Source organism: Microtus oregoni, unplaced genomic scaffold, assembly GCF_018167655.1.
Source record: "Microtus oregoni isolate MIOR12 unplaced genomic scaffold, Mior012 000043F_ref0000047, whole genome shotgun sequence".
In the NCBI taxonomy this organism is placed as follows: domain Eukaryota; kingdom Metazoa; phylum Chordata; class Mammalia; order Rodentia; family Cricetidae; genus Microtus; species Microtus oregoni.
In genome coordinates, this window is record NW_024543210.1 from 12901656 (window position 1) to 12928860 (window position 27205).

At 46.9% G+C, this 27205-nt stretch overlaps 1 protein-coding gene across 3 annotated transcripts in view; it reads right to left on the bottom strand.

The window, feature by feature from the left end:
- Positions 1-9723: 9723 nt before the first annotated feature.
- The window catches only part of Tdp1 (tyrosyl-DNA phosphodiesterase 1), a 71528-nt gene continuing 54046 nt past the window's right edge, over positions 9724-27205 (bottom strand). For all 3 annotated transcript variants that reach the window (XM_041633043.1, XM_041633044.1, XM_041633042.1), the window contains 2 exons: positions 18710-18818; positions 9724-10062 (listed from right to left, as the gene is read on the bottom strand). In XM_041633043.1, coding sequence (XP_041488977.1) covers positions 9989-10062; positions 18710-18818 — 183 coding nt within the window. In that variant the 3' untranslated portion in view covers positions 9724-9988. The remainder of the gene's footprint in view (positions 10063-18709; positions 18819-27205) is intronic.

The following is a 27205-nucleotide window of genomic DNA, read 5'->3' on the forward strand; positions in this document are numbered from 1 at the left end:
GCCCTTTAGACTCACCTGGTCCCCAGCAGGTTATTCATTAGCACACTGATATCCGCACAGGGGAGCGGATATATCTGTGTGAAGGAATGGATTCACAGCCACCCGCGATCTAAATAGAGTTTCTCCGCCTATGGAGAGAGTGGTCCCAGGAGACCCACCCACGATACTCGCCAGAAACAGAACTAGAAAGACTTGCAGTTCTGTTGAGTAGATGCAAATGATTTTGATGAAGTAACTCCGGCGATTGATTCATTTTGCATGTCTCCTGGGGAGGAAGAACTTTAGAGGCGACTGAGCACACACCCAGGGTGAGTATCCCAATTACCTTTGATAGTTCAGGAAACATTTCAAGTACATCAAAATTGAATGATTTCCACAATGATACCACATACCATCACCTAGATTTATTAGTGACTGTTCACTAGACTTGATAGTAAACCTCTGTCCCTTTTAAGCCATCAATCCATTTGGTTAGGGTGTGTTTTGAAAGGTTGTAGACACTCACACACTTTTACCCCATCTTCACCCAGTGCTGGTCATTGTTATGAGTTCCATACTTAGATTTTTGCTTTTGTGGTAAAATTTGCATCCAGTAACATGCAAATGTACCATTTGAAGAGTTCTGACAAATATGTACATCTTTGGGGGCCAAAACACAGTCTACCTCGTTCATCTTCTAAGTGCCATCAAAGCTCCCACAAATATCTTTCCAGCACATCCTCACCCACATTCCCGTGGAGGTAACCACGGGTCTGATTTTTCTTTTTCTACCATGGATTATTTCTTCTTTATAGAACTTGGTTTTACCTATCTGGGTCTTCGGACTCACGGGAACCACAATCATGTTTCTTGTGTAGAGTGTGTTTCTGAAGCATATCCATGTTATAGGTCCCAGTTATCATTTTATTGGATATGCCAAAATTTTATTCATGCTTTGTGACAGAAACAAGGAAAGTGAGAAAATTTCATTATCATAAATAAAACTGTTAGGAAACATGAATTCAATTACAAAATAAAACTGTTATCAACGTTCTTGTCAACGGTTTGTGGATGCTTCTCATCTTTGGGGCGTTTGCAGTGAAGTGCCAAGCCATAGATGCGTTTAGCTCTGTGAGAAACTGCTCTCCTAACAATGCAGTGCCCATATCCCTAGCATAAACTTATCTCATTGAGGTTTTGTGTTTTTTGGATACCTAGCATACTGGACATTTATATCCCTTTGTAAATGGTTGGAAGAGTTTGCCCACTTTAAAAAAAAATGGTCTTGGGGCTGGGAAGATGGTCGGTTTGTAAAGTGCTCATCACACAGGCGACTAGAGTTCAGATCTCCAACACACACAGAGAAAGATGAACATGGTGGCTGATATCTGAAATCCCAGCATTTCTGGGCAGGTGGGGACAGGTGACTCTGACTAGTCACTCAGTCTTCCCAGCCAGATCAGTGAGCTCCAGGTTCAGTTAAAGTCCCTGCCTCAAAACAACAACAACAACAACAAAAAAAAAAAACCATAGAGAGCAACTCAGACACCCAGTGTTGAACTCTGGCTTCCACATGCACACATGTGTACATACATACAACACACGTGCATGCACATATACAAAAATTGATTCCTATTTTTGAGGTGTAGTGTTTTATATATCTAGAATAGTAGTCCTTTCTTAGACATGTATTTTGAATATTATTTTTTCATCTCTGGCATGCCCATTTGATTTTGAAAACGTTTTCTGACAAGAGATTTTAGTTTTGGTAAAGTCCCGTTCTCCAGCCTGCAAGGTTTGATACTCCTTCGTGCATTAAGGGATTATTGCTGCTTCGAAGGTTAGTGTTCTATCTCTCTCCCCCAGTTTGCATAGCTGCTCTGTGCAGTGTAGATCCAGCTTGTTTCTTTACTGTGCAAGTCAGACTTAAGGTTCATCTCGTTCAAAAGGATATCCACCTTTTTCTACGCCACTTCTTGAGAAGGAAAGCAGGAATGCATTTACTTCAGGAATTTTTTATTTTGTTCATTACTCATTTATTCAGCCATTATGCCAGTAAAAAGCATTCAAATTGTTTTATAGGTCTTGAAGTCAAGAAATGCAAGGTTTCCAACTTAGCTCCTTTTCACTATTTCTTAGCAGGTAATAAGCTGTTTCCATTTTAAAAATCAAAGAACTATGGTTCTTGAGACAGATATTTTTAACACAGACAGAAAAAAGTCTATGTTGTCTTGATCGGGACTATGTCAACCTGGTTTGGGAAGAAGCAGTATTCCGATGATTCATGAATGAGGGCTATCTCTGCACATATATAGATCTCCCTAGTTGTTACAGTACAGAGATCTTGCATATCCTTTTTGGATTTATCCTAAAGCATTATTTTTGTCCTTGTTGTACTGAACATAGAAATTCAAATGTTTCATCTTTTCATGTTTGCTGTTGCATTCTATAAGCTTGCTGTGTTCACTCATTAGTTGTGCCGGTCCTTTAGGAGTTTCTATGTACTGAAGTGGAGGTTTGCTTTCTTAAGTTTAAAAAAAAAATTCTTATTGCAATATCTAAGAAATAAAAGACACAGAAGAGCTGGGAGCAGGTTATTCTTGCTAAGATTTAAGAGTGAATCCTTCAGTTTATTACAGATACTGTGAGTTGTGGGGTTGGCATATCCCTCCCTCTACCTCCAAGAAAGGGTTTCTCTATATGGCCCTGGCTGTCCTGGAAGACCAGGCTGGCCTCGAATTCAGAGATCCTCCTGCCTTTGCCTCCTGAGTCCTGGATTAAAGGTGTGCACCACCACTGCCTGGCCATAGTTACTTTTTGAGGGTGGAGACATTTCTCTTTATTTCTAGGTTTTTTTTTTTTTTAGTTTTTAAATGAAGCAGAGATGACTGTTGAATTTTGTCAATGTCTTTTGTGTTATTTATAATAATCTTACAGTTCTTCTTTGTTCTGTTAGTATGTTGTATTCAATCAATTTATTTTTGGTTAAGGATAAACTTTAAAAAGGACGAACATTTATAGTATGGCATTTTTGAGATGAATTCTACTTGGTTTTGTACTGCATATTTATTTTCCTACTTCTTCTTGGGTTTTTTTTTTCCTCCCCTAGCTACTTATTGCATGTGGCAAGATTTTAGGCCTTTATATTTTAAAAAAGGATTTTAATATTCATAGTGCATATAATATGTTTGGGTCAAATCAATACCCATTCCCTTCCTCCCCCCCAATTTCTCCCCTATTGCTCCACCACCTTTTCCTCCCAACTTCATGTGTTCTTAAACACACACACACACAGAGGCGGACAGACAGACAGAGACAGAATACCATGCTTATATGTGAATGGCACGGGACCATGTACTAGAGAATGAGTAGCCTCAGGGACTCCATCCTGAAGAAAACCAACTTTTCTTCCCTTTAGCAATTGTCAATAGCTCCTCGGAGAGGGGTGGAACTTTATGAGCCCCCTTTCATCCACGCTGGGATTTTGGCTGGCTTGGTCTTGTGCACGTGGTCCCAGGTGAGTCACCATGTTTGGCAAATGCTGTTTTGCCACAGACATCTTTTCCCTCTGGCTCTTAAAACCATCGTGCCCCTCTTCTGGGATGGACTCATTTTCACTAACATTTCTTCTACTCCAAAGCTGTGAGTTTTCCTGTTCAATGCTACTTACACTATAAAAATTGTAGAGGAAGTTATATTCATAATCTCTTGCAGGCCGGGCGGTGGTGGCGCACGCCTTTAATCCCAGCACTCGGGAGGCAGAGGCAGGCGGATCTCTGTGAGTTCGAGGCCAGCCTGGTCTACAAGAGCTAGTTCCAGGACAGGAACCAAAAGCTACGGAGAAACCCTGTCTCGAAAAAAAAAAAAAAAATCCACAAAGAATCATAATCTCTTGCAAAAATATTTTTCTTCTTTGGCTTGTGAATCATATACAAATATTTGCTTGATTTTCATCTTTTTTTTTATTTCACATGTAGTTAGAAACTTTTTAAGAGATCTCGTCAGATGGAGTGAACACTAGTCAAATGCTCTGGCAAGCTCAAGCCTTCTGCAGCTGTAGGTACGCAGGGCTCTGACTACGTGAACCTGGTAAAAGCATCTGCAAGTGCTTTTTAGCTCTTTTTTGTTGTTGTTCTAGCTAATTCTATGGACTGGTGAAGCAGGGGTATTTAAAGCCACCAGCTACCCTTTGTTGTCTCAAGCACTTTGAAGCTATAAGGAAACACATCTCATTTGCTCGCTAAAGCCTCTTCACGTAGTGGCGTTTGTTTTGTGTGAAATGTCTGGTGTATACCATCTGCTTTGCAAAGGCCTTTATGTGATACCAATCCACTCACGACAGCCCTCTTATGCCTGGCATTTGCATAATATCATTTCCCATCCGTCTGCTTTTAGCCTGTCTTTCTTTACATATTTAGGTCCTCACCTCTACTTCTCCCCCTTCCCTAGCCATCAGCTCACTGCTGCCTCTTGTTCCACGCTGACCCTCAGGAGCTTCTAAAGCTGAGCCTGGAGACAAGACTTCCAGGAACAAAGCCCCCACTTTGGGGATGGATCCACTGCAGCAGCGGGGACTCTCAAATCTCTATTTTCCAGAAGCAAGCACAGGTCAGTAGTCTGGTCAGTGCTGTGGAAGAGTGCTGGTTTCCAGGGGGCGCAGGGTTCCTTCTCTTTGCTGGTCGTGAAGTTCTAAGGGCTCCAAAAGTTGCCTGGTCCAGGCTTGCTTACAATGAACAGGAACAGAATCTTCACAACTTTGATGAGTTCTTGTCACACCCAGGATACCAGTCGATCCGCTTTTATAACTATCCAGCTGTTAGCCTTACTTTACAGATGAGCGTAAGATGCAGGCATTAGGGGACTTGCCTAAGCTCTCACAGCTGGAAGGGACAAAGCTAGACAACTCTAATGAGTCTCCAGGGCCTTGAAGCTGTCACCTCCAGGTGTCAACTCTCAAGCCTTAGCCAGGGTGACTGTCAATTCAGGGTGGGTGAATCAGAGAACCTAGAAAGGAATACATTTTATATGGGAATCCCGAAAACACTCAGGCATATAAACGAAAACCAATACAAGTTTTTTTTTTTTTTTTTTTTTTTTTTTTACACCATCTCATCCAAAAGTTCTGGCTGTGACCCACTGACTTGATTAAACTAACAGGGATTTCATGATTCAAAGTGGGCTGCAACCCCCAGTTTGAAAAATTAGTTCTAGAATGTCCAGATTATACAGGGCTCATCTATTTACACAGTCCCCCCACCCCTGAAAATTTGGACTTTTGAATACATCTGTAAGCTCGTGTACACTCTTCAAAGCAGACATAAAAAGGCCTCCAGGGCGGTGTCAGTACGTCTCCCAGCTGGATGTCTTGCTTGGAATAGACCGACCGTGCTTTCCACTGCTCCGCAGTCTCTCAGGCCCTTTCCCTCTCTACCAGGGCCACCCCGGCGTCTGCATTACACACACCTACAATTTACTGAATGTCCTGGTGGCTCAAGGTTGGTCCATTGGGGCACCCGGGCCTCCCTCTGGCTAGAGCTGTGTGGGAAGCAGTTTCCTTTCTCTGGAAAGGCTAGCTGAAGGCAGATGGGATTCTGGGGGAATTTCAGCCTCCGGGAGGAGAGAGCATTTGTGAGGATGGTGGTCAGGTTCTAGAGCAGAGCCAAGGCCTGGACACATCTTCATCGCATTGCTGATGCCCTGGCTTCAGCACCCTCAGCCTTCCTCAACGCTTCGACTAATTAACCCCATTTCTGTAACTACGGAAGGACCCTGCCTCAGGCAGCCCTTCATTAAAATACTGAAAAAAGGTTACAGAATGGCGGGTGATTACAAGGCCTCCTAAATTACAGCAAAATCAATTATCTGAGCACAATCAGCATTCAGTTGTTATGATAATTTCTAAACCCAAGACCAGACAGCCATGCAAGGCACATACCATGACATCATCTGTGTCCTTGGGCATAGAAAGGGACGTGTGCTGGCTTGGCCAGGACTGATCCAACACCAGAGATGAGGCACAGCTCTTGTCCACTAGCTAGCTGGGTGACCTTGAATGTTAGGTGTTTCTCTCCAGTGCTGAAGAGACTCTCCCATGCCACAGTGTGGAGAGATGAATACAGTCACCTATGACCAAACTGACCCCCAGCAAATGCCTTTGCGGCCATCTTATCCCGAGCATTTTCTCACTTGTGAGTATTGGAAAAGCAGTTTGGCCCAAATGCCTCCTTAATAAACAGCAAAAGAGCTCTATGAAAACCTTGCTACAGGGTGAACGGGAGACACTGCCCCTAGCAATGTGTGTTATGCCAGACCAGTTTCAATGGGGCGTCTCCCTGTCTAAAGAGAAGAGCTGCTTTCATGCATTGCTTGGATTCTGCTTTGAGACAGACTGCTTCGAACTCTGCAAAACTTAGGATCCGGGTTATTCAGACTTAGAAAGCTTTCACCGCCATTTGCATGTCACTGACTTTGCTAGTACCCCAAGACCTAATTTCCTGGGCTGCCTCTTGCTCTCTCTCCAGCATCTGACATCTGATCCAATTTTTCCTACCTTGTACTTTGGTCTAGAAGGTCGGGAGAAGCAGCAGGCGTCAGTCAGAGAATATAACAGAACAAACTCAACAGTGCAGTTTTCAGCCCTCTGCACTCTAACCCAAGCGGAGCCCTGCTCGGCAGGAAGCTGGGCTGCCTTAAATTATTCAGCGACTCAGGCCTGCATACTAATGTGGCATTTAGTGTTTGGGTTTATGTGCTGCTAGCTGGTTCTGCTATGCCAACCATAATTTGTTATTACAGCGGATGAAGGCACACGGTTTTGTATCTGTAGTTACATCACAGGTATACAAAGCCTGTTCCTGGCTGGAGCATGGGACACCCACCACAGTTGCTACATGGGACCTACAATGTCTGGGTTCGAATCCCAGCTATGTGGTTTTGGATGAATAATCTGATTAGTTTTTCCGCCTACAAATGAGACTCAGAGAGCCTCTTTGATAGGATCATTAGGAAGATTAGACATGACACAGACAACAGTTCCTAGAAGTCAGCTCAGTGGATGGCAATGCTCAGGGGACCAGTGGGCATGCCTGGGCTCTAGGATGACAACCTGAGCCACGCTGGGTCACTACAGGCATTTCCCAGGAGCAAACGGCTTGTGTGTGACTCTTACGTGAGTCATAATGTACTAGTTGACAGAAACATAAAAAGAAACGGTAGTCAAGTAAGCTTCCTGTGAGTCACAGGAAGGCCTTGTCTGAAAGGAAAAACAGGCAGTTCGTAATATTCTCGCACCTGAGATTATTACTTGAAACAAGCAAGCTACCACGATAATTTCCAAACACTTCAGTATGAGTGGATCTGACCTATGCATAACATGCTCTTATTATATAATCGATAAAAATCTAGATTCATCCTCATAGTACGGTTAGGCTATATTATTCCTGTCAGTGAGCTTTTATGTAGACTTATATCATTTTGTAATTCCTATCAATCCATCAATATAATGCTGACCTATAAATATAAATAAGAGTGCTTATGTAAACCTTCATTTTGAGGTATTCTTCCATCAAAGGCGTGTGTTCTCAAGTTCTTTCTTGAATTCTTCAGAAAGGGATGGTGGCGGTAATTCTTTGGTGATGAAAGAAAGTCAAATGCCCTCCTGAAATGACTTAAAAAAACCATTTAGAGAGATGTTCCTGGGAAGAGAAGCTGACTGTTCTTGCAGAGGACTGGCGTTCAGCTCCCAGCAGGCATGTCAGGCAGCTCCCAGCCACCTGAAACTCTACCTCCAAGGGCTCCAATGTCCTCTTCCGACTTACACAGACACATAAGAATAAAACATCACAAAAACACCTACATCATTCAGAAACGGTTTCATAGTAAGGGTGTTTTTAGTCTAGAAACCCAACTTCTGGCGAATAAAAAAGACATGACAAAATCGGCCCCAGATTCTTATTCTAAGCACACCAAGTCTTGTGTAGAAACCATGTTTACTTGAAAGCCATACAACATTAAATTTCTGTTCAGATCTAACATCTACTGCTGAACAGGAAGCTAGAGCTTGCCCTGTGTGGCAGGCACGGTGTGGTGCAGGATGGATGAGCTTCCAAGGGGCAGAACTGAGTCTCGGGTCCACTGCCTCATGAGGGGCATCCCGCTGCTGACTTCCTTCAAGCCCAGGCTCCTCATCTGTGGCACGGGGGCTGACGGGTAAAAGTGAGTAAGCACTGGAGATAGAGGGAACCTCAGGAAGCACGACCTGTTTCTGTCACGTGGAAAAACACAGCCTCCCAAGCTGTGGTTTCTTGCTCCTTCACATGTGGGAAACTCCTCTGAGCAGTCTGTGCTGGCGGTTACAGAGAAGCAGAAGCTGGCTGTTTCTCATTGTGCGGGGGGCCTCGGCAGGTAGAACAACGTCACTGTATGGTACTTCTGAGAGGTCTCAAAGAGTGAGAGGAGGAGGGAACAATAGGCAGAAGGGGCCCTATACTCCACACAGGTAGAAAGGGCTTCTTCGGCTGGGGCAGTCGAGGCAGACCCTGTGAATAACAAGGCACAATCTCCTCAGGAACCTTACTTAGCAGCAAGGTCTGTGGTCCATCTTTGTAGCACTTTGAGTAAATTAGCTACTTCCATTAATAATAATAGTAATAATAATAATAATAATAAGAAGAAGAAGAAGCCCATATAGTAAAGGTGACCACGTGTTCTGTTGTTCTCGGGGCATTACTTAGGAAGTAATGTGTGCTAGCATCTGTGTCTAGAAAACACGCAGCGCCAATGCTACCTGGCTGGCCGGGCTCAGACTTGCTCTTTGCAGAGCCTGTGTCTGTGAGTGGCACAGGTCTGCAGACACTTGGAGAGCAAATCTCTTGGGTACAGATGGTCTCCAATGTTACCACTGTGGTTTCTCCCAGGCCACTCTATAGAGCCTCTATTGGGTGGTTCTTCAGGGTTCCACTGGTCTAGAACAGTGTGACCAGAGGACCTATCTATGGCAAGCAGACAAAGCAAGTCAGGGACTTGAGGATCACCATAATGCTTAGCTACAGGCATGGCAGAAAAGCCTCACACCTTTTTCAGCCTGTGCATGCTGTGCACTTGTGATCCCAAGCGTCATGTCTGCCTTCCAGGTGCTGGTGCGGACTCCCTGCAGCAGAACTATCATCGCTTTAGTCTTGCAGCTGGAGGGTCAATGGACAGGGATCTTAGGTATCTTGGAGCAGGGCTGGCGAATGCTGTAGTGGTTTTCCTAGCTTTCTTCCATAGCAGGTTGTTTCCTGGGATCCAGGAAGATTGAAAATTGTCAAAGTGGGGAGAACAAATGCTTCTGTTCTTTCCCTGAGCAGGTGAAGGAAGAGCATCTCTGGCCATGGATGGTGGAAACACCCAACACGAAGTCAAGCTGGCACCATCACTGAACCCCGAGCTCACCATCCGGGCTAGGCTGTCCAGCCAGCGAAACTCAGGGATCCCATCACCCACACTGGGTTCCGAGTGCACAGCCACCATGACTGCTTTTTTTTTTTTTTTAAATATTTATTTATTTACTATGTATACAATATTCTGTCTGCGTGTATGCCTGCAGGCCAGAAGAGGGCAGCAGACCTCATTACAGATGGTTGTGAGCCACCATGTGGTTGCTGGGAATTGAACTCAGGACCTTTGGAAGAGCAGGCAATGCTCTTAACCTCTGAGCCATCTCTCCAGCCCCACCATGCCTGCTTTCTGCATGCTTGCTGGGGATTGGTCATTTCACTCCAGGCACACACACATTTTAAACACTATGAAGTTTAATATCTCCATCCCAAGAACATACAAAAGTGAATTAAGAAAATAACGCTTCTCTTTCTTAGTGAGAATGTTGACAATGACTATCAGACACATAACCAAAACTGACTTTTGCAAAGGGTTTTGTATGGGTGCGAATAAGAAGATTTTAAGGCAGGTGAACATTTGGTACAAACAAGAACATTCAATGTTTTACACTCAGACTTCACAGCACCTTGTCTCAAGAAGGCACCCACATGTTGCCATGTGTATCGGGTGCTTTGACATAGGGAATGTTCCAAATCCACGGCCGATCTGGGGAGAGAGCACATCACAGGACGTTTGTTTGGACAGTACCACAAAATCCTATCTGCTGGGATCAAAGCATTTGGTGCTCACATCTCCAAGTTGTGAAGAAAATTTTCTGACTCAGTCCCTGATGATGTCACCTGCAGACAATGGCTTTGGGAAAGGCTCATGTTAGAATTGAAGGTCAGATGAGCAGACCAGGGGGACAGACCAGGAGAAAGCTGGATGAAGCCGTGTGGCATGCACGCTCTAGCACCTGGCACGTAACAAAGACGTAATGTACAGCAGTTACCTGCCCCACTTTCTTTACCTGTGCACGCCACGTGCAGAGGCCAAGGTTAACTTTGGACATCTTCATTGTTCCTTCCACCTCATTTTCTGAGACAAGGTCTTATGGAATTCAGCTCACTAATGGGTGAGGAGGACTAGCCAGAAACCCCAGGGATCCCGCCCTCACACTGCGGATACAGGTACAAGCCACTATGTTCATTTTTTATGAAGTGTCCACAGCAAACACTTCACCCACTGAACCATCTCTTTGTCCCTTTCTTCTTTTGGGATGCTGAAGAAAGGGCAGCAGCAGCTGGTACATGTCTGCTCTCAGCTGGTCATTTAACCAAGCTCTTGGGTGACACACATAGATGCATAGATGACTGAAGACCAATGTCACAGAAACAACAGGGCTGGATTTGTACTCTGGCAAGAATGCCTGTGCAGGCTCCTAGCACAATGAGGAGGCTCACTAAATGGAGCTCCTCTTGACATACGTACACACGCAAGCGCACACGCGCGTGCACGCACACACACACGCACACACACGCACGTGCGCGCATGCGCACACACACACGTGCACACACACACGCGTGCACACACGCACACACACACCTGAGGTTGACACTGGAAGTCTTCCACAGTCATTCACCATCTTATTCACCGAGGCAGGCTCTCTCAGTTGAACCCGGAGCTTGTCAATATAGCTATCTGACTGGCCAGCTTACTGTGGCAATCCCACCACCTTCTGACCACCAGAATTACAAGTGGGTCACCATGTCCATCTGAGTTTTGAGGGTTCTGGGGGTCCTCGTACTTGTATGCCCAGTGCTTTAACCACTGATAAGCCAGTCTCATTGATGTTCTAAACTAAAACTGAGACCCTCAACAAACCACTCTTACAATATAATGCTATGGCTAGAGTCAAACCATTTCAAAAGAACCAGGAGACGGGCAGGGTATAGATGCATCCCATCTTAAAAGCAAGCCCCCATCACTGTCTCGGGAAGTAATACAAACCTATGGACTTTTAGGGCCACAATGTGTATTGTAAACAGATTGACACCATCCTAAGGACTGCCAGCAGGGACCCAGCACTGCAAACCTGACTTTGGGAACCTTCCCCCCTTCTCAACAGAAGTGATGGCAGCTCAGAGGACAGTCTGTCTGTGCTGAGTCTTCTCGAGCAAGCACTCCAAGAGCCACACACTGAAGGATCTGAAGGAGTTCTGAAGATGGCAACAAGTTATCCTAATGTCCTTGTTGTCTTTGGCATTGAAAGCCCAGCACCAAACCTCCTCTTGCTAGTTCACCAAGCTTGTTGGAGTGTGGCAACCCCAGGATCTGGAGGGCAATGGCCTTGGACCTGACGTCCACTCTATCTGCACTGTTCTCTCACTGGAAACAGGAGACATCACCTCCTGTGCCGATAACCACATCTCTTCCACATGCTCTGGGGTGACAGTGGCCCTGCTTCATCCCCATGAGTACTTGGTAGTGAGGTCTGGCATGATACAGACTTGCTAACTCACCAACTAACTAACTCCCTTCCCTCAGCATCAGGAAACAGTATAGGTAAGGACCTGGGGAGCTCCCTGTTGGTGCAGAACTCGGCATCTTTGGGTAGATCATTTCCTGTGCTGGCTGACAGGTCTGCTACCATCTGCAGAGACAGTAAACAGCCACAGGGAGAAGAGGGTAGCCAGGACATTACTGTATCTTTGTACCTGTGACTACCAGAATTCCACACTGATACTCACTGACTAAGGAAACCTGTTTTAAACAAAACTCTAAAATCCTCTAAAAACCTCTCAGAAGATATGCTGTGTAACCTACTCACACGTGCATTTGGAACAGGTTCTTAAGTGCCAGGGGCTTTACTAGGTGTCGCAGACAGAAAGGAGGTGAGCCAGATGTGTGAGCCCCATGGGGGAACTTACTCCCAAAGTGGAAGACAGTAAAGCAGGTGGTTGTACGTAGTTGTCACTGTGTCTATGGTTGGTTCCCTAGCCTGGTTGGTAAGAGCCTCCCTTGACAGCCTGTTAGAGTAAGATCCTTGCAGGCCCCAGCCCAGAAAGCTCACCTTGGAGGGTCTGTACTGGGGACCAGCAATGTGGAGTTGGATTAAATTCCAAAGCTAACCTCAAGCCAGTGGGAGCTTAGGGTCTTTTTTTTTCTTTCCCCCCTGGACTATAATGGAAACAGCAGAGGGACATAGCGGGTCTTCATGCAGGGGATACAGAACTGCTTGTGGTTAGAGGAGAGACCAGGAAGATGAATAAGAAGGCAGGTCTGGAGGTGAGGAACGAGGAAGCCTATGCTTCTGCAAAGTGTAAATGCCACGAAACACCCATCACTGTGGATCGGTCCCCTGTTAATGGAGACTAAAAGCAGGATAAACGAACACAGCATGTAACCTGGGCTTTCCATTCCGCTCTGAGAAGTGTGAATGTGTTCTGCCCAGGAAAAGCCTAGACTCCATCTGCAATGCCGACCCTGATAATGACACTGTGCTTGTGGAAGAGAACGCCCTTATCTCCAGGAACTGTACACTGAAATATTTAGGGAAAAGATACATGTCTTCAGATTTCAAACTGTGAAAAAGGATGCAAGCGGAAGAAAATACCGACTTGCTGATCTCCGGGGGGAGGCACAAGGGAAGTCTTGTACTGTACTCTTTTTGTTCTTTTCTGGGAATCCTTAAGGACGTCAAAAACTTGAAAGAAGAATACTACATATGGATAACCTTGATACCTTTTAAATAGAGAGGGCTAGGAGGGCACAGGTGTGATGGCGGAAAGGGGGAGTGGAGGGCAGAGGTGTGATGGCGGAAAGGGGGAGTGGAGGGCAGAGGTGTGATGGCGGAAAGGGGAGGTGGAGGGCACAGGTGTGATGGCGGAAAGGGGACGTGGAGGGCAGAGGTGTGATGGAGGAAAGGGGGAGTGGAGGGCACAGGTGTGATGGCGGAAAGGGGGAATGGAGGGCAGAGGTGTGATGGCGGAAAGGGGAGGTGGAGGGCACAGGTGTGATGGAGGAAAGGGGACGTGGAGGGCAGAGGTGTGATGGAGGAAAGGGACGTGGGGGGCACGGGTGTGATGGAGGAAAGGGACGTGGGGGGCACGGGTGTGATGGAGGAAAGGGGACGTGGAGGGCAGAGGTGTGATGGAGGAAAGGGGGAGTGGAGGGCAGAGGTGTGATGGAGGAAAGGGACGTGGGGGGCACGGGTGTGATGGAGGAAAGGGACGTGGGGGGCACGGGTGTGATGGAGGAAAGGGACGTGGAGGGCAGAGGTGTGATGGAGGAAAGGGACGTGGGGGGCACGGGTGTGATGGAGGAAAGGGACGTGGAGGGCAGAGGTGTGATGGAGGAAAGTGACGTGGAGGGCAGAGGTGTGATGGAGGAAAGGGATGTGGAGGGCAGAGGTGTGATGGCGGAAAGGGACGTGGAGGGCAGAGGTGTGATGGAGGAAAGTGACGTGGAGGGCACAGGTGTGATGGAGGAAAGTGACGTGGAGGGCACAGGTGTGATGGAGGAAAGGGACGTGGATGGCAGGGCAAGGGGAGAGCGAGGAAGGAGGGATAATTATCCAAGGGTGTTTGACAAAGCCGTAAGGAGACATATTATTTTATAAGCTTACTTAAAATTACAAGCATGTGTGCATAATACAGTTTATATACAGCACACACACATAGACATGGATGGACACATACACGCACACACACAGTTTAAATGGAGTTACCTGGCACAGGGTGATAACGTTCCCTCCAGGAACCACAGGCTATCTGACAACCCCAGTGCCAGGCAAGGGACACCATCCATTGAGTTGTCGTCAGAGGGGTCCAGGAGGTCTCCAAAACAATATGGGCAATGACTGATGACAACGAGGCAATGGCAAGGGAGTGAGGAGGGAGGGGAATTGGTTTCTCCAGGGATAAGCCCTCCTAACAGATTTCCTAATCCTTAAACATCATGTACATCCAGACAACGCTAACTCGACTCAGTAGTGAGCGAGTGTGTGTAACTAATAATTACAGAAGAGGTCATGAACTTAGAGGGGTTGTGGGAGAGGGGCAGGAAGATCGAGGGGTGGAAATGGTTTCAATAAGTTTTCTTATATATGAATTTCTCAAAAAAGCGACTATTACAATGAGTGTCTTAGAAGCTTTGCATGCTTACCTACCTACTCCTTAAATGCAACATGAGCCTCCCCTTACCACTATGCTTCTCTTTCTTCTTTTTCTTTGTTCCTTCCAGTGCTGAGGACCCAGCCCCAGGGGCTCATACACACACCCTAACATGGAACTGAGGACCCAGCCCCAGGGGCTCATACACACACCCTAACATGGAACTGAGGACCCAGCCCCAGGGGCTCATACATACACCCTAACATGGAACTGAGGACCCAGCCGCAGGGGCTCACACACACACCCTAACGTGGAACTGAGGACCCAGCCGCAGGGGCTCATACACACACCCTAACATCAAACTGAGGCACATCTCTGGCTTTCAGCACTATTAGGTCAAAGCAAGACAGGCTTTTCTCCAACTTTCTCACACTTTGCTCTTTCATATATGATTGATACAAAGAATATCACAGCAGAGATGGTACGGTAACCGTTTTGCGTTCTCTTCAGACTCAAGGTCAGCAATGGGATAGACGGCACTGCCATGTTTTAAGGGGCTGGTGATTTGTTCCCAAGGAGACTAAGGGTTCCCTTTACACACATCCTTGCCAGCACTTTGTATGTTACACTGCTGGTGGGAATGTAAACTAGCCCAGATAAAGAAGTGTCTCACAAACCCACAAAGAGATCTACCGTATGACCCAGCTACACTGCTCCTGGCTGGTTTCCCCGAAGGACCCCACCACACATCGCAGAGACTGCTGTACACCAGGACACTGCAGCATTCAGAGTGGCTCAGTTACAGAACCAACCAGGTGTCTACCCACAGAGGAATGGGTACAGAGAATGTCTCTCTCTCTCTCTCTGTCTCATACACACACACACACACACACACACACACACACACACACACACACACTAGAAACATTTCAGCCACTAACACAAATGAGGTTATGCTGGCTGCAGGAAAAGGGAATTATGTCAAGAGAATCAAGCCAGTCTCAGAAAGACAAATACGCTTTCTTTCATTTGGCTCCTAGATTTTTATATATACATATCACACCCTTTATACCAGGGAGAAAAGAAGCAGTCTGGGGACACAAAAGGAACTAATGGGAGTTGGGGGGATTAGAAGGGGGAAGGAATAGGAGAAGTTCAACAAAAATGTACAATTGTATAAAGATTAAAAAACCTACAGAGCTGGGTGTGTGGCTCAGTAGCAGAGAACTTGCCCCACACATGCTAGCCCTGAGTTCCAACCCTGGCACGGGAAGGAGGGAATAATTTTACAAACACCATTTCTATTATTAAAATGCATTTTTCTAAACACACTTTTCAAACGAGTAAGCTAAATGTGATGAGGGTGAGGACTCATCTGCCCTTTCAGCCAAAGTTCAAGTAGTGGTGCTCACACACAGTAGGTCTGTTGTTATGTAACCGTAGAGAACTGCCAACGGCCACCCAAAGCAAGGAACCCCGGAACTCGAGTGTTAACTTTTGTCATTTTCTCTGATCATTTCCTTTGTTCCAAGATAATATCTGGCCAAGTTTTCACAGTGGGATGCTCCTACACTAAGTAAGCTCTTTGTGTGAACCTCTGATTTTTAAAAAAATGGCATCAGACATTGTGTGTGTTGCCATGGTTCAAAAATCACTTTTAAACATGAAGTGCTTTTGAAATGGTCTTAACAACCCATTTTCCCTTGCCTCAGTGAAACACCTCTGTACGGGTCACGGCTATAGAACAGTGGCTGGATTCGAAAGGTAATATCTGAATTACCAGCATTATTCTACACACTGCCGAAGGAATGCAGGAGATAAAATAATACTGATAAAACACAATGTTCCAATTTCTTTTAAAGTATCTTTCAAAGAAAAAGCCTAAGAAACAAAAATTCAACAAATTACTGTATAAAGCGGTCTACTCACTGGTCATGATGGAGACCTAACTTCCTGCAGTCTAGGATAATGCCTACCACGGACAAACTTGTGAGTTGTTAGGAGTTGTTCCTAACAGAGGGGAAGGGACTGCATGGCATTTTCTGGCTCATGATCTCTCCCATTCTTGTTTTCCTGCTCCTCTGGAGACAAGGACTACTGGATGGGGCTGGAATCCAGCCACGGCTGGGGAAGGCAGGGCTCAGAGTCAGACTCTAGCAGGCAAGACCCAAAGCCACTGTCCTAGGCCATTCTTCTCTAGAACTCAATGACTTAAGAGAAAAGAGAGTGGAGATGAAGAAAAGAGAGAGGAAAGATGGAAATGTAGCATGAAAGCCGCTGTTCAGGAAGGACAGGGGTGGGGGTCACAGTAGTTCACTGTCCAGTGTGCACGGGACTAGACTAACCTTGCAATAAAGACGGTTACAATAAACCCAGCCAATGTCTATTGACTGTTGGCTGAACTAGGGACCGTGCTAAGCACTGGACAGACTTCATCTTGGTTAGTTTTCTCAATAGCCCCGCAAGAGACACTGGCATTCCCCATTTTGCCTTTAGACACAGATCTAAAAGTCAACTGCCCAAGGCCACCTAGTAAGCTGGGCAGTTGGCACATAAGTAAGTTATTCTGAATCATGCCCTCCCCTTTTAAGTTTTATTTCGGTGGAGGCTAAGGTGGTCACACTCTGTAAAATCCTGGTTAAAAGCTATGTAACCTTGCTGTTAGGATGAATGTGGATGACAAACTCTGCACGCTCAACAGACGAGTCATCCTCGTAACTGTAAACAGCTAGAGAGAGGCAATGCCACCTGCAGGCTGCAGGACAGCATGCTGGCAGCAGGACACAGGTCTTTGTCTGCATATGTCGACACAATCCTGAGAAAGGGGTCCACTAGATGGGGAGTTTCGGTTTACCAAGAAAGTCCCAAAGGGAGATAGAGGGCGGAGAATTTGCCAGACCCAGCTGGCAGTGCTGTGGGAAGACAGGCTGCCTGGACGCCATCGAGGAACTGAAGACTGAGGACTACTGATGGAGTGATGTCATTAAAACCTTCCCTGCTCAGACTTCGCACATCTGCACATTCCTGGCCGCTCTCGGAGACATCTGTTTCCCAGAGGATCTAAGCTATGACTGGATAGTAAGCACTTGCATTTGAAGTTAGAAACTGTACATCTCTACCACCCTGGGCCCACCACAAAGACTAATATTCCTGGGGTGACAACAGCTGCTCAGCAGCCTATAATGGATGCTCAGCAGCCTGGGATGACGCCTGCCTGGAGGAAGATGTCTGACCCCATAGACCAGTGGTTCTCAACCTTTCTAATGCTGTGACCCTTTTAATTCCTCACGCTGTGGTGACCCCAACCATAAAAATCATTTCACTGCTACTTCATAACTGTAATTTTGTCACTGTTATGAATCGTAATGTACATATCTGATATGCAGGGTATCGAGGGAGTCATGACCCACAGGTTGAGAACTGCTGCTGTAGACAGTCCTATGGCTTTTCTACTGGGAAGTATACCTAGTCATAACCTCTAGGAAAGTTAAGAGTCCAGTGCGGCAGGTTTCAAAGTGTGGCCTAGTGACCTCTCTTGGGGGTGTGCCTGTGAATCAAATTTACTTCACAGTGACATAATACCATCATGCTATCCTCACTTTTATGTTAGTGTGTAGAGCTACATACGCAGTGACATCACAACAGACCAAGTGACAGCAGCGGAGAGGGCTCAGCAGTCAGCTGTTAAGCTGCACACTAAAGATGCTTTTGAAAACATGAGATGATCTCACCCCCCCCCCCGCCAAGTTTTTCCTTGGTTTTGGAGCTGGCCATGAAACATAACACAAGGGCTTATTATTTTAAAACTAATAAATCAACACCTATTTAAACACTTTCTAGTTTTGCGGTGTAGAGCAGGATGGCCTTGAACTCACAGAGATCCGCCTGCCTCTGCCTTCCGAATGCTGGGATTAAAGGCGTGCGCCACTACCATTTTCCAGTTTTGTTTCCATTATAGTGAACACACGTGCAAGCACGCGCGCGTGCACGCGCGTGCGCGCACACACACACACACACACACACGAAGCTCACATAAAGCTCTTTAGGATTCTTGATAACTGAGTGCAAACGGGTTCTCAGAGTGAGCAGCTTAAGAACCACATGGCCCGAGTGGCCCCAGAGAGGGAAGTAAGAATCCTCTCAGGTCTGAACTTCCAGAGGTTCCCAGGAGCCAGGCTCACACGGAGACCAGGGGCACCTCCTGGCTTACTTTCTGCCAGTGTGGCACACTGGCCTGTGTCCCTTCATCCGCATCTCACCTTTACTCCCATAGAGCTCCGGGGGCAGGTCATAGGGCACAGGAAAGGAGGTCATTGGCTCACAGCTGCTGGAGAAGAATTTCTGCTTCACATTGAAGGTGTCCAGGCCCTGCAGGCACACAGAGCGAGGATATGACTGAATCTTTTTTTTCTATATCAGCTAGAAGATCCTAAGAAGTAATTTCTCTTTATGATACCCACAAGGATATTAAGTGATTTCAGAGCTATTTTCAACACTGGCTAGGCAAGAATGCTCTATAACCCTTCCCCCTAAATTATTTTCTCTGCATGTAAGAATGAAGTTAAAAACCTGTGAGTTTAACAAGGCACACAGGAAACAAGAGAAACAGTAATGGGTGTGGGCCAGTTTCTACCAAGTACCACATATAGTTGGCAGGGGGTTTACAGGACTCCCTGGATGAAAACATCCCAGAATACTTTCAATATTGTAAGCGGAGACTGCTTGTTCATTTCCCTGCCGCCCTGACCCAAATAATCATGCAGAAACTATATTAATTACAACACTGATTGGCCAACGGCTCGAGTGTCTTCTTAGGTAGCTCTTATATCTTAAATTAACACATTTCCACTAATCTATGTATCACCATGAGGCTGTGGCCTACTGGTAAGGTTCTGACATTTTTCTCCTACAAAGCATCTCTTTGACTCCACCTACTCTCTCTCTCTCTGTTCTGATTTCTGCCTGGCTTTACTCTGCTAAGCTATTGGCCGAAACAGCTTTATTCATCAACCAATAAAAGCAACACATATGCAGAAGGACTTCCCACATCCCAATACTGCTATAGTAATAGATTGCCTGCTCTGGAGGAAGAAGTAGAAGCACAGGAATATAAAAGAAAAAGTTTATTCCATCTAATAGCGCACAGTTTATCATGAGGTGAGTCAGGGCAGGAAATCAGGTCAGGGACTTAGAGGCAGGAACTGAAGTAGAGGCCATGAGTAGGAGGCTGCTCACTGGCTTGTTTCCGTGGCTTCTTAGCCTGTTTCCTTATACACCCCAGGACCACCTGCCTAGGGTTTGTAGCACCCACAGCGGGCTGGGCCCTACATCAGCAATCATTAGTTAGGAAAACGCCCCACAGACTTGGCTTTAGGCCAAACTGGTGGAGGCATTTTCTCAGTTGAGGTTCCCTCTTCCCAGACGACTCTAGCCTGTGTCAGGCTGACGTCAACCAACCTGTGCAGCGTTTCAACCTTCAGTCCCTAGAACAAGTCCTGCGGCACAGTGGGCATTCAAGAAACACTGAGCTGCAGGCACGAGATTAGAGTGCTTGCCCTGCCTGCTTTATTGGCTTCTGCAGAACAGCAGCTGTGGTAACACACGGGAAAGTGTCTCGTGCACATTAAGAACCGCAGAAGAGAGCTGGAGATGCAGCTCAGTGGGAGAGAAGCTTCCTCACATGTCCAATGCCCTGGGTTCGATCATCAGCACCGCCGGAACAGAAGCCATGAGGGCCTGCAGGCAGGTACGAGGTTATAGCAGTGGCAGAGATGCTGATAGTGGAAGGCAGTGTGCGACACAGACCCGGCAGAGATGCTACACAGAAAAGGAAGAGTGACTCACTTCTGTGGCAGGCTAACGAGAGGCTTTGTAGAAAATACTGTTTGAGGTGGGTTTTGACAAACAACCATGGCAAGGAAGAGTATCAGGGGAGACAGCAATACATTCAAGCGTGGGTTGGAAGAGCTCAGAGATGGCACATTTCAGGTGCTGAGTGCGTGCGTGTGTGTGTGTGTGTGTGTGTGTGTGTAGGAACACTTCTCTACATGAGGGGAGATGTGGACATCTGTGCTTTGTCCCTGTTAAGCCAGGTATGTTATGTTGTTATTAGTGACTCAGGCATGAGTCAGCCTGGAGGTGTTGGGGGAGATGGAGATGTCTTGTTGCTGGCAGCCCTCGTGTCCATCAGCTGGAGATGTCTGAACACTGAAGATACGGCTTGAGCTCTTGACTTCAAGCCCTGCCGAGAAGCAAAGTGCTCACCATCTATGCTCAACCTTGTTCCTTATTCTTGTTTGAGTTGACTGCCCATCGCTCACACCCAATAGTCCCTCGGGGGTCCAGCTGAAGTCTGACTTTCTCATCAGCAGACAGTAAGGAGCTGCTGAGGCTTTAAAGGAGATGCCTCATTGGTGGGGTAGCTGGAACGGCTTAGGTAATGGACTGGAGATTGCTCAGCCAGGCGATCATGGGTTCTCCCGACAGAAACAGGAGGTGGACTTGGTGATGGGAGACACAGTATTAGAACTCCATGAGAACGATGCAGGGAATAGGAACGAGTGAGTCTAACTGTGACAGCTGGTGTGCTCCGTGACAGTGACCAGCTTGCATAGCTGTCCACAGCCCGTCTTTGGAATTTGTGGTCCTATGCTCTTTCCACTACCCAAAGACTCGATCTTATATTTGCCACCAAGAACCAGAAAAACGGAAACTCTTGCAAGTGTGAGAGCTATATCTCCTAGACTCACCATCATCTTTGTCAGCCACAAAGCCGTGGGAGAGTCTTTATGGCCTCGACCCAGTTTGGATGCCCTATGCGCTCCAAGCCTGGCTTGCCTCTTCCAAAGTCTGACCTCAGACATAAGAACGTTTGAACCATCCATGTCTGACAAGAACCAATATGCTTTTTGCTTGAATGCCATCTCGGATTCAAATTCTAGGGTATTAAGAAAAAAGTACCACTTTTCCCTTCAATCTGCATGTCAAATTATTTGAGGCTGTCTTCTAATTATCATTATTTATATATCACAGTGGTATTGCTTGGCATTTTACAAAACAGAGGAAGGCACCCTCCCAGGCGCAGATACTTAAGACAGCTAAGACAATGCATCTGTGAAACACCAGGTGAGAGGGTGGACATGAATCACATATGACAAATTGCGGGCTCCCCCACCCCCTCAGCCGGGAGTGAAAGCACTAGTTACTGCTGGGATCATTTAGGCTCGGCGGTTTGACTCAGTCAGAAAGAAGTCCGCTCAGCTCACAGTCGCAGATGGGGCTTACTGTGTTAGCGGCACGTGCTTGTAGAGCAACCTTGTGTGCAAAACTATGTGATACACTGTTTTGTTTGTTTCCTTAAGACAGGATCTCACTGTGTAGTCCTGCCTGACAGAAGTTTTTATATAGACAAGGTTGGCCTTGAACGCACAGAGAGCCAAGGTACTGGGTTTTCCTGGGATAGCAGCTGAGTTTGCCAGGAGCAAGTCTACTTTATCAGGTAGGCTAATTGGTTAAGGAAGGAAATCACAGAGAGGGAGTGGCCTTTCCTACCCCAATCCCCAGATGCTTGCAGCTAGGGCTTGGGGAAAGCTCACAGAGTGGGCATACCAACAGGGCTTCGGTAGCTAAAGGGCTGTCTGTGAAAGCAGCTTGGGGCGAAGAGGATCCATGCAACATCAGAGGGTTGGCATCAAGACGGTGATCTGGCTGAAAGCCCTGGAGAGTTCTTTTCTTGGTTATCGGGCATTTCTACAATGCATTGCTCCAGTCTGTTTCCTTCCTCATTCTTTCAGCGGGACTGACTGGTATGGCAGGATTTAAGAGGATCTGAGAAATGCGACGTGGAGCACGTGCCCAGCCGTGGCCTCCTGGGAAACTGTGGGGGCCCAAGCTCTGTGGACAGAGCCACGTGGGCAGGGCCAGTGTGTGGAGAGACAAAGAGGAGGGCGCAAGCACAGTGCTTGTAAATTTATCTTCCAGCCCAACAACCACAGTCTTGGTGGCATCTACCAGACTGACGGTGAGATTGTCTGAGAAGGGATCATTTGCTTGTGCCATGTTTGAGAACAGCAGCAGCAACAACAACAATAATTTAACCAAATCAGAGAAGGGAGAAAGCAGCCTTGACGATCAAAGTTAAGACTTTCTGATTTGATTCTTCTTCTTCTTCTTCTTTTTTTTTTTTCCAATTCTTACTACAGAAAAGTGGGAACCTATTGCCTCAGAAGCAAATGAACCTGGGGCTCAGAAGAGGCTAGGATGGTTTTCTGTTCAGCTAAGGGCAAAACATGTTATCTTCATCTAGAACAGTGGTTCTCAACCTTCTTAATGTTGTGACCCTTTAATATTAATTCCTCATGTTGGGGCGACCCCCAACCATAAAATCATTTCATTGCTATTTCGTAACTATAATTTTGCTACAGCTATGAATTGCAATGTAAATATTTGATATGTGACTTCTGTGAAAGGGTAATTTGACATCCCCAAAAGGGATTATGACCCTCAAGTTGAGAACACATGTTCTAGATCAATTCTAAAGGTACCAGTGGGGCTGGAGAGATGGTTCAGTGGTTAGGAGCACTGACTGCTCTTCCAGAGGACCTGTACCCTGTCACATGTGTTTTAAATAAACGCTGATTGGCCAGTAACCAGGCAGGAAGTGGAGGCAGGGAAACAAGAATTCTGGGAAGAGGGAAGTTTCAGTCTGCAGTCGTCACCCAGACACAGAGGATGCAGGATGTGACTGCCTCGCTGAAAAATGTACCAAGCCACGTGGCTAACACACACAAGAATTATGGGCCAATATAAGCTGTAAGAGTTAATAAGAAGCCTGAGCTAATAGACCAATCAGCTTATAATTAATGCAGACCTCTGTGTGATTTCTTTGGGACTGAATGACTGCAGGACTGGGTAGGACAGAAACCTCTGTCAACACCACATGGCAGCTCACAACTGTAGCTCTAGTTCCAGGGCATCTGGCTCCCTCACACAGGTGTACATGCAGGCAAAATACCAACGCACATAAAATAAAAATAAATAAATTTAAAGCTGCCAATGGTATTTTTACTGCACATAAGGCATGCTGGCCCTCCACCCACTATAGTTTTGGGGTCCTAGGAGTGCTAAGTCGTATGGTCAGTTACTAATTACTGGATGGCAGGTCTTGTCACAGCTGTGGGAAAGTGGAGAACCCCTAGCAACAATCTCTGCTTGTTGGACGCCATACACTCCTGTTTGTAATGCTGGTCTCAAGTCAGCAAGCAGGCTACAGGGACTGCAATGGCTCACTGGGGAAGGACAAAAGTAGCACCTCTGGGTGCTGATGACTCAGAAACCTGGGGGCATGGATACGGAGCTTTGCCCAGGAGCACAAAGGACACTGTTGGGGAGGGCAGATCTGGCTGGCGTCCAGTCAGCAGGCTGACTAAAGGACTCTGGATGAGATAAATCTCCAGCAATCATAGGATGAACTGCATTGAGGTGTGTCTCACTAGCACCAAATCGGGGACACTAAGATGTAGCTTCTGACCTCATTTCACAACAAGCTGTGGTCTTGTTGGTGAACATTGTAAAGTTAGTATCAACACAAACATCCTTAGGACATTTATTAAATGAATACACAGGGATTGATACTGTATTGTCCTTTGTAGTGATAATTGTTATTGTTGAAGTTGCACACACATATACTTAGGGAAGTGTGTGCATGCATGCAAACTTCAACGAGATGCTCCAAGTGAGCTCATCCACAGTTCGAACTGCTTACCAAGATTGTGGTGACCGAAGTATACACAGTGTCCCTACACTAAGCTTAGTCTCCACAGACGCTGTGGTGTATGCTTCTGTTCTAGCTGCTCAGAGAAGAGTACAAACTCCAGAAGCCCAAGGTATCAGCATCAACTAATGACCACCTTCCCAGAGTCTCCACATGCCCACGGAGGAGCAGCTCTCAGTCTAGCAAGGGAGAGTGGGATATGCAGGGAGCCCAGGCTCCAGGAAGCAGTGGGATGCAGAGAAAAGAGCATCTACAGGGGACAGCCGCAAAAGGTAGTGTTGGAGACATGAAGCTGCCTTCTGATATGGATTAAGCTTGGCTAGAAGGAAGAGCCTAGTAAGATTCATGGGTTCTGCATGGTAGAAACAAGTGCCAGGAGGGGCTGGAGAGAGAGAGCTCAGAAGTTAAGGGCACTTGCTGCTCTTCCAGAGGACCCCAGTTTGATTTCTAACAACCGCAGGAAGGCTTACAACCGTCTGCAATTCCAGTTCCAGGGGAACTGGCACCCTCTTCTGGCCTCCATGGGCACCAGGCAAACACATGGTACACAGATAGATATTCAGGCAAACACTCATACACATAAAATAACCAAATAACTAAATGAATAGAAGTGCCAGAAGGAGAGGGAAGTGTGGTTTGGGCAGCTGCTAAGGAGGCAGCGCCAGCAGGCTGGTGGTCGGTGGAGACCGTCTGGCGGCAGGATGGGGTGACGCCTGCAGACGGGCTCCGGGAGGGCAGCAGACTGATGTAAACTGCTGGCGCCCTGTGGCCACAGTGGCTGCAGGATGACCAGAGGTGACAATATAAGCAGCACTGAGTAGTTAGGAACGACAGGAGCCAGTGATTAAAAGCTATGGGGAGAAAGGGTTGCCATGGGCATTTCTCATGCTTCAAAGCAGGCAAGTGGGGCGACCAGTAACAGTAAGTCATTAGCAATTAGACCGTCTGGCTAGTGTCCTTTAAATGATTAAGCTGATTTTGATGACATTTGCAAATGCCACATATCCTCAAGTACCTTCTGAATAATATAAGTGATAATCCATAATTTAAAAATTACGCTTTCTAAGATTCAATTGGCTTGTGACACAGATTGTCTTTCCACTGTCCAGGTGGGACACAGTCCCTCCCAGCAAGTCCTGCCCTGCAACCCTAGATCAGGATTCCAGGCCCTAGCTCCCATGCTCACCTCGCAGCCCCAGCACACAGAAAACAGTAGTTTTCCTTGACTATAATATATTTCTCTGTAAGCTTCTGCCCGAAACTGGGCTGAGCACTTGCTTCTCAAGGACCACACGGAGGAAACTCCTCACAGCTTTCTCAGGTCCCCAGCAGAGCTCCCGCCCGCCAGGACTCCTATCTGGAAACATTCCAGAGCATGCTTCTTATCCCATGCTGTGGAGTTGGTGTCTGTGTATCTCGATGTACCCTTGAGGTTCCTGAGAACGAGGGCCATAGCCGCTCTCACTCTTTCCCCAGGGCCCACCATAGGGGAGGCCTCGGGTGCTTGTGGACCTGAGCTGGCGTTGATGAGGTCATTCCTGGGGCATGGAATGTTCAGCTCCAAGCCTGCAGTGGGCTTCGAGGAGGGAACTGAGCACTTCCGTGGCATACCTCTCTTTCAAAGATGGGCGAATTTCCTGAGTCTGTGTGCTTGCTGGCTTCCCTCAGTCAACACCACAGGCAGCACTTCTGCTGCCTTTTCAGAATCTTCCCTTTACAGCAGGCCACACAGGACCCGGATACAGGCTCTTCCTCTATTAAGAAGCCAAACACCACATCCCATAGACTGACGAGGCCTGGGGCAGCTAACTGTCGGGTGAGGCGCTCTGGAAATCCATTTCTGGCTTTAAATTCACAGTACCCTTCTCTGGAGACAGGCCCATGACTGGAGGATGCACCAAAAGAGCCCAGATGAGAAAGGCAGACAGAAGCCCGAGAAGCAGAAAGTCTTGCAGAGTGGTCTTCACTGAGTAGGAGTCCACTGGCGGCAGCAGCCAGAGAGAAGGGCCCCTCCCTTCTGACAAGTCTGAATTATAAGTCACTCCTTTTATTCCACGGTTTTCTTCGGCATCTTTTTTGATTCCTCCCTTTTGTAGGATTAACCTTATTTCTATAAAACACAACACTATAGCCCGAATTTCTGCTTACTCAGCTACATGCTACCCTCATGGTCTGGCCCTCAGCTCATACCTGGGATATGTATCTTACTGACCAGGGTGTCTGACTGAGCTTGAGCTCCCTGGGAATGAAGGTCAAATGCTTCTGTGTATTTCTGGCAATGCTGACCTTTAACATGTGCCCAGCCTTTTATGATTCACTGAAGGGTACATGAAACTAACTGGATGAGCTGATGCTGGGACAGGGATGTTCTTACCTAGATGGAAGCCAGTCCCCATCACCACAGCAAATATCTGAGCACTGAAGTCGAGTACCACAAACTTTCCATTGCCCAGACACGTGACAGAAGTAAAAGGGCACAGACTGCAGGCAGAAGACAGCAACCTCAGGGCTAGACCCTACGATAGCCGTGGGACCTCAGGGACATCACCTCTTTGTCCTTTCTGAGGCTCTGATGCTGGAATCCAGCTGTTCCAGGGGTGTTTACTCAGGAGGAAAGAGTAGCCAAAACCTTATGACAGCAGTTTAGGATGGCAGTAGCTTAGAGTGGCCCTTGAAGCTCCTGGTGTGGAAAAAGACTAGTAAAGACTGGTAAGCGTAGGAGAGAGGGGGCAAGAGCTGCTCTCCGGGGGTAAGGGGTGGGGGAGAAAGAGAGGGTCCTGCTGGACGTGCTAAGAAAGAGGTGCTTTGTAGCACGCTGTGAGAGTGTGCATCCATTACAGCTCATGTGCTGACTGACGTCTATGGCCAAGCTCATGGTGCCCCCTTAGTTAAACCTAGTCTTGCCAGAGCAGTTCACAAGGGACCTATCCTAAAACTACAACAAGCAGTAAGAAAGGAAGTGGAGAGTGGAATTAGCCACTTC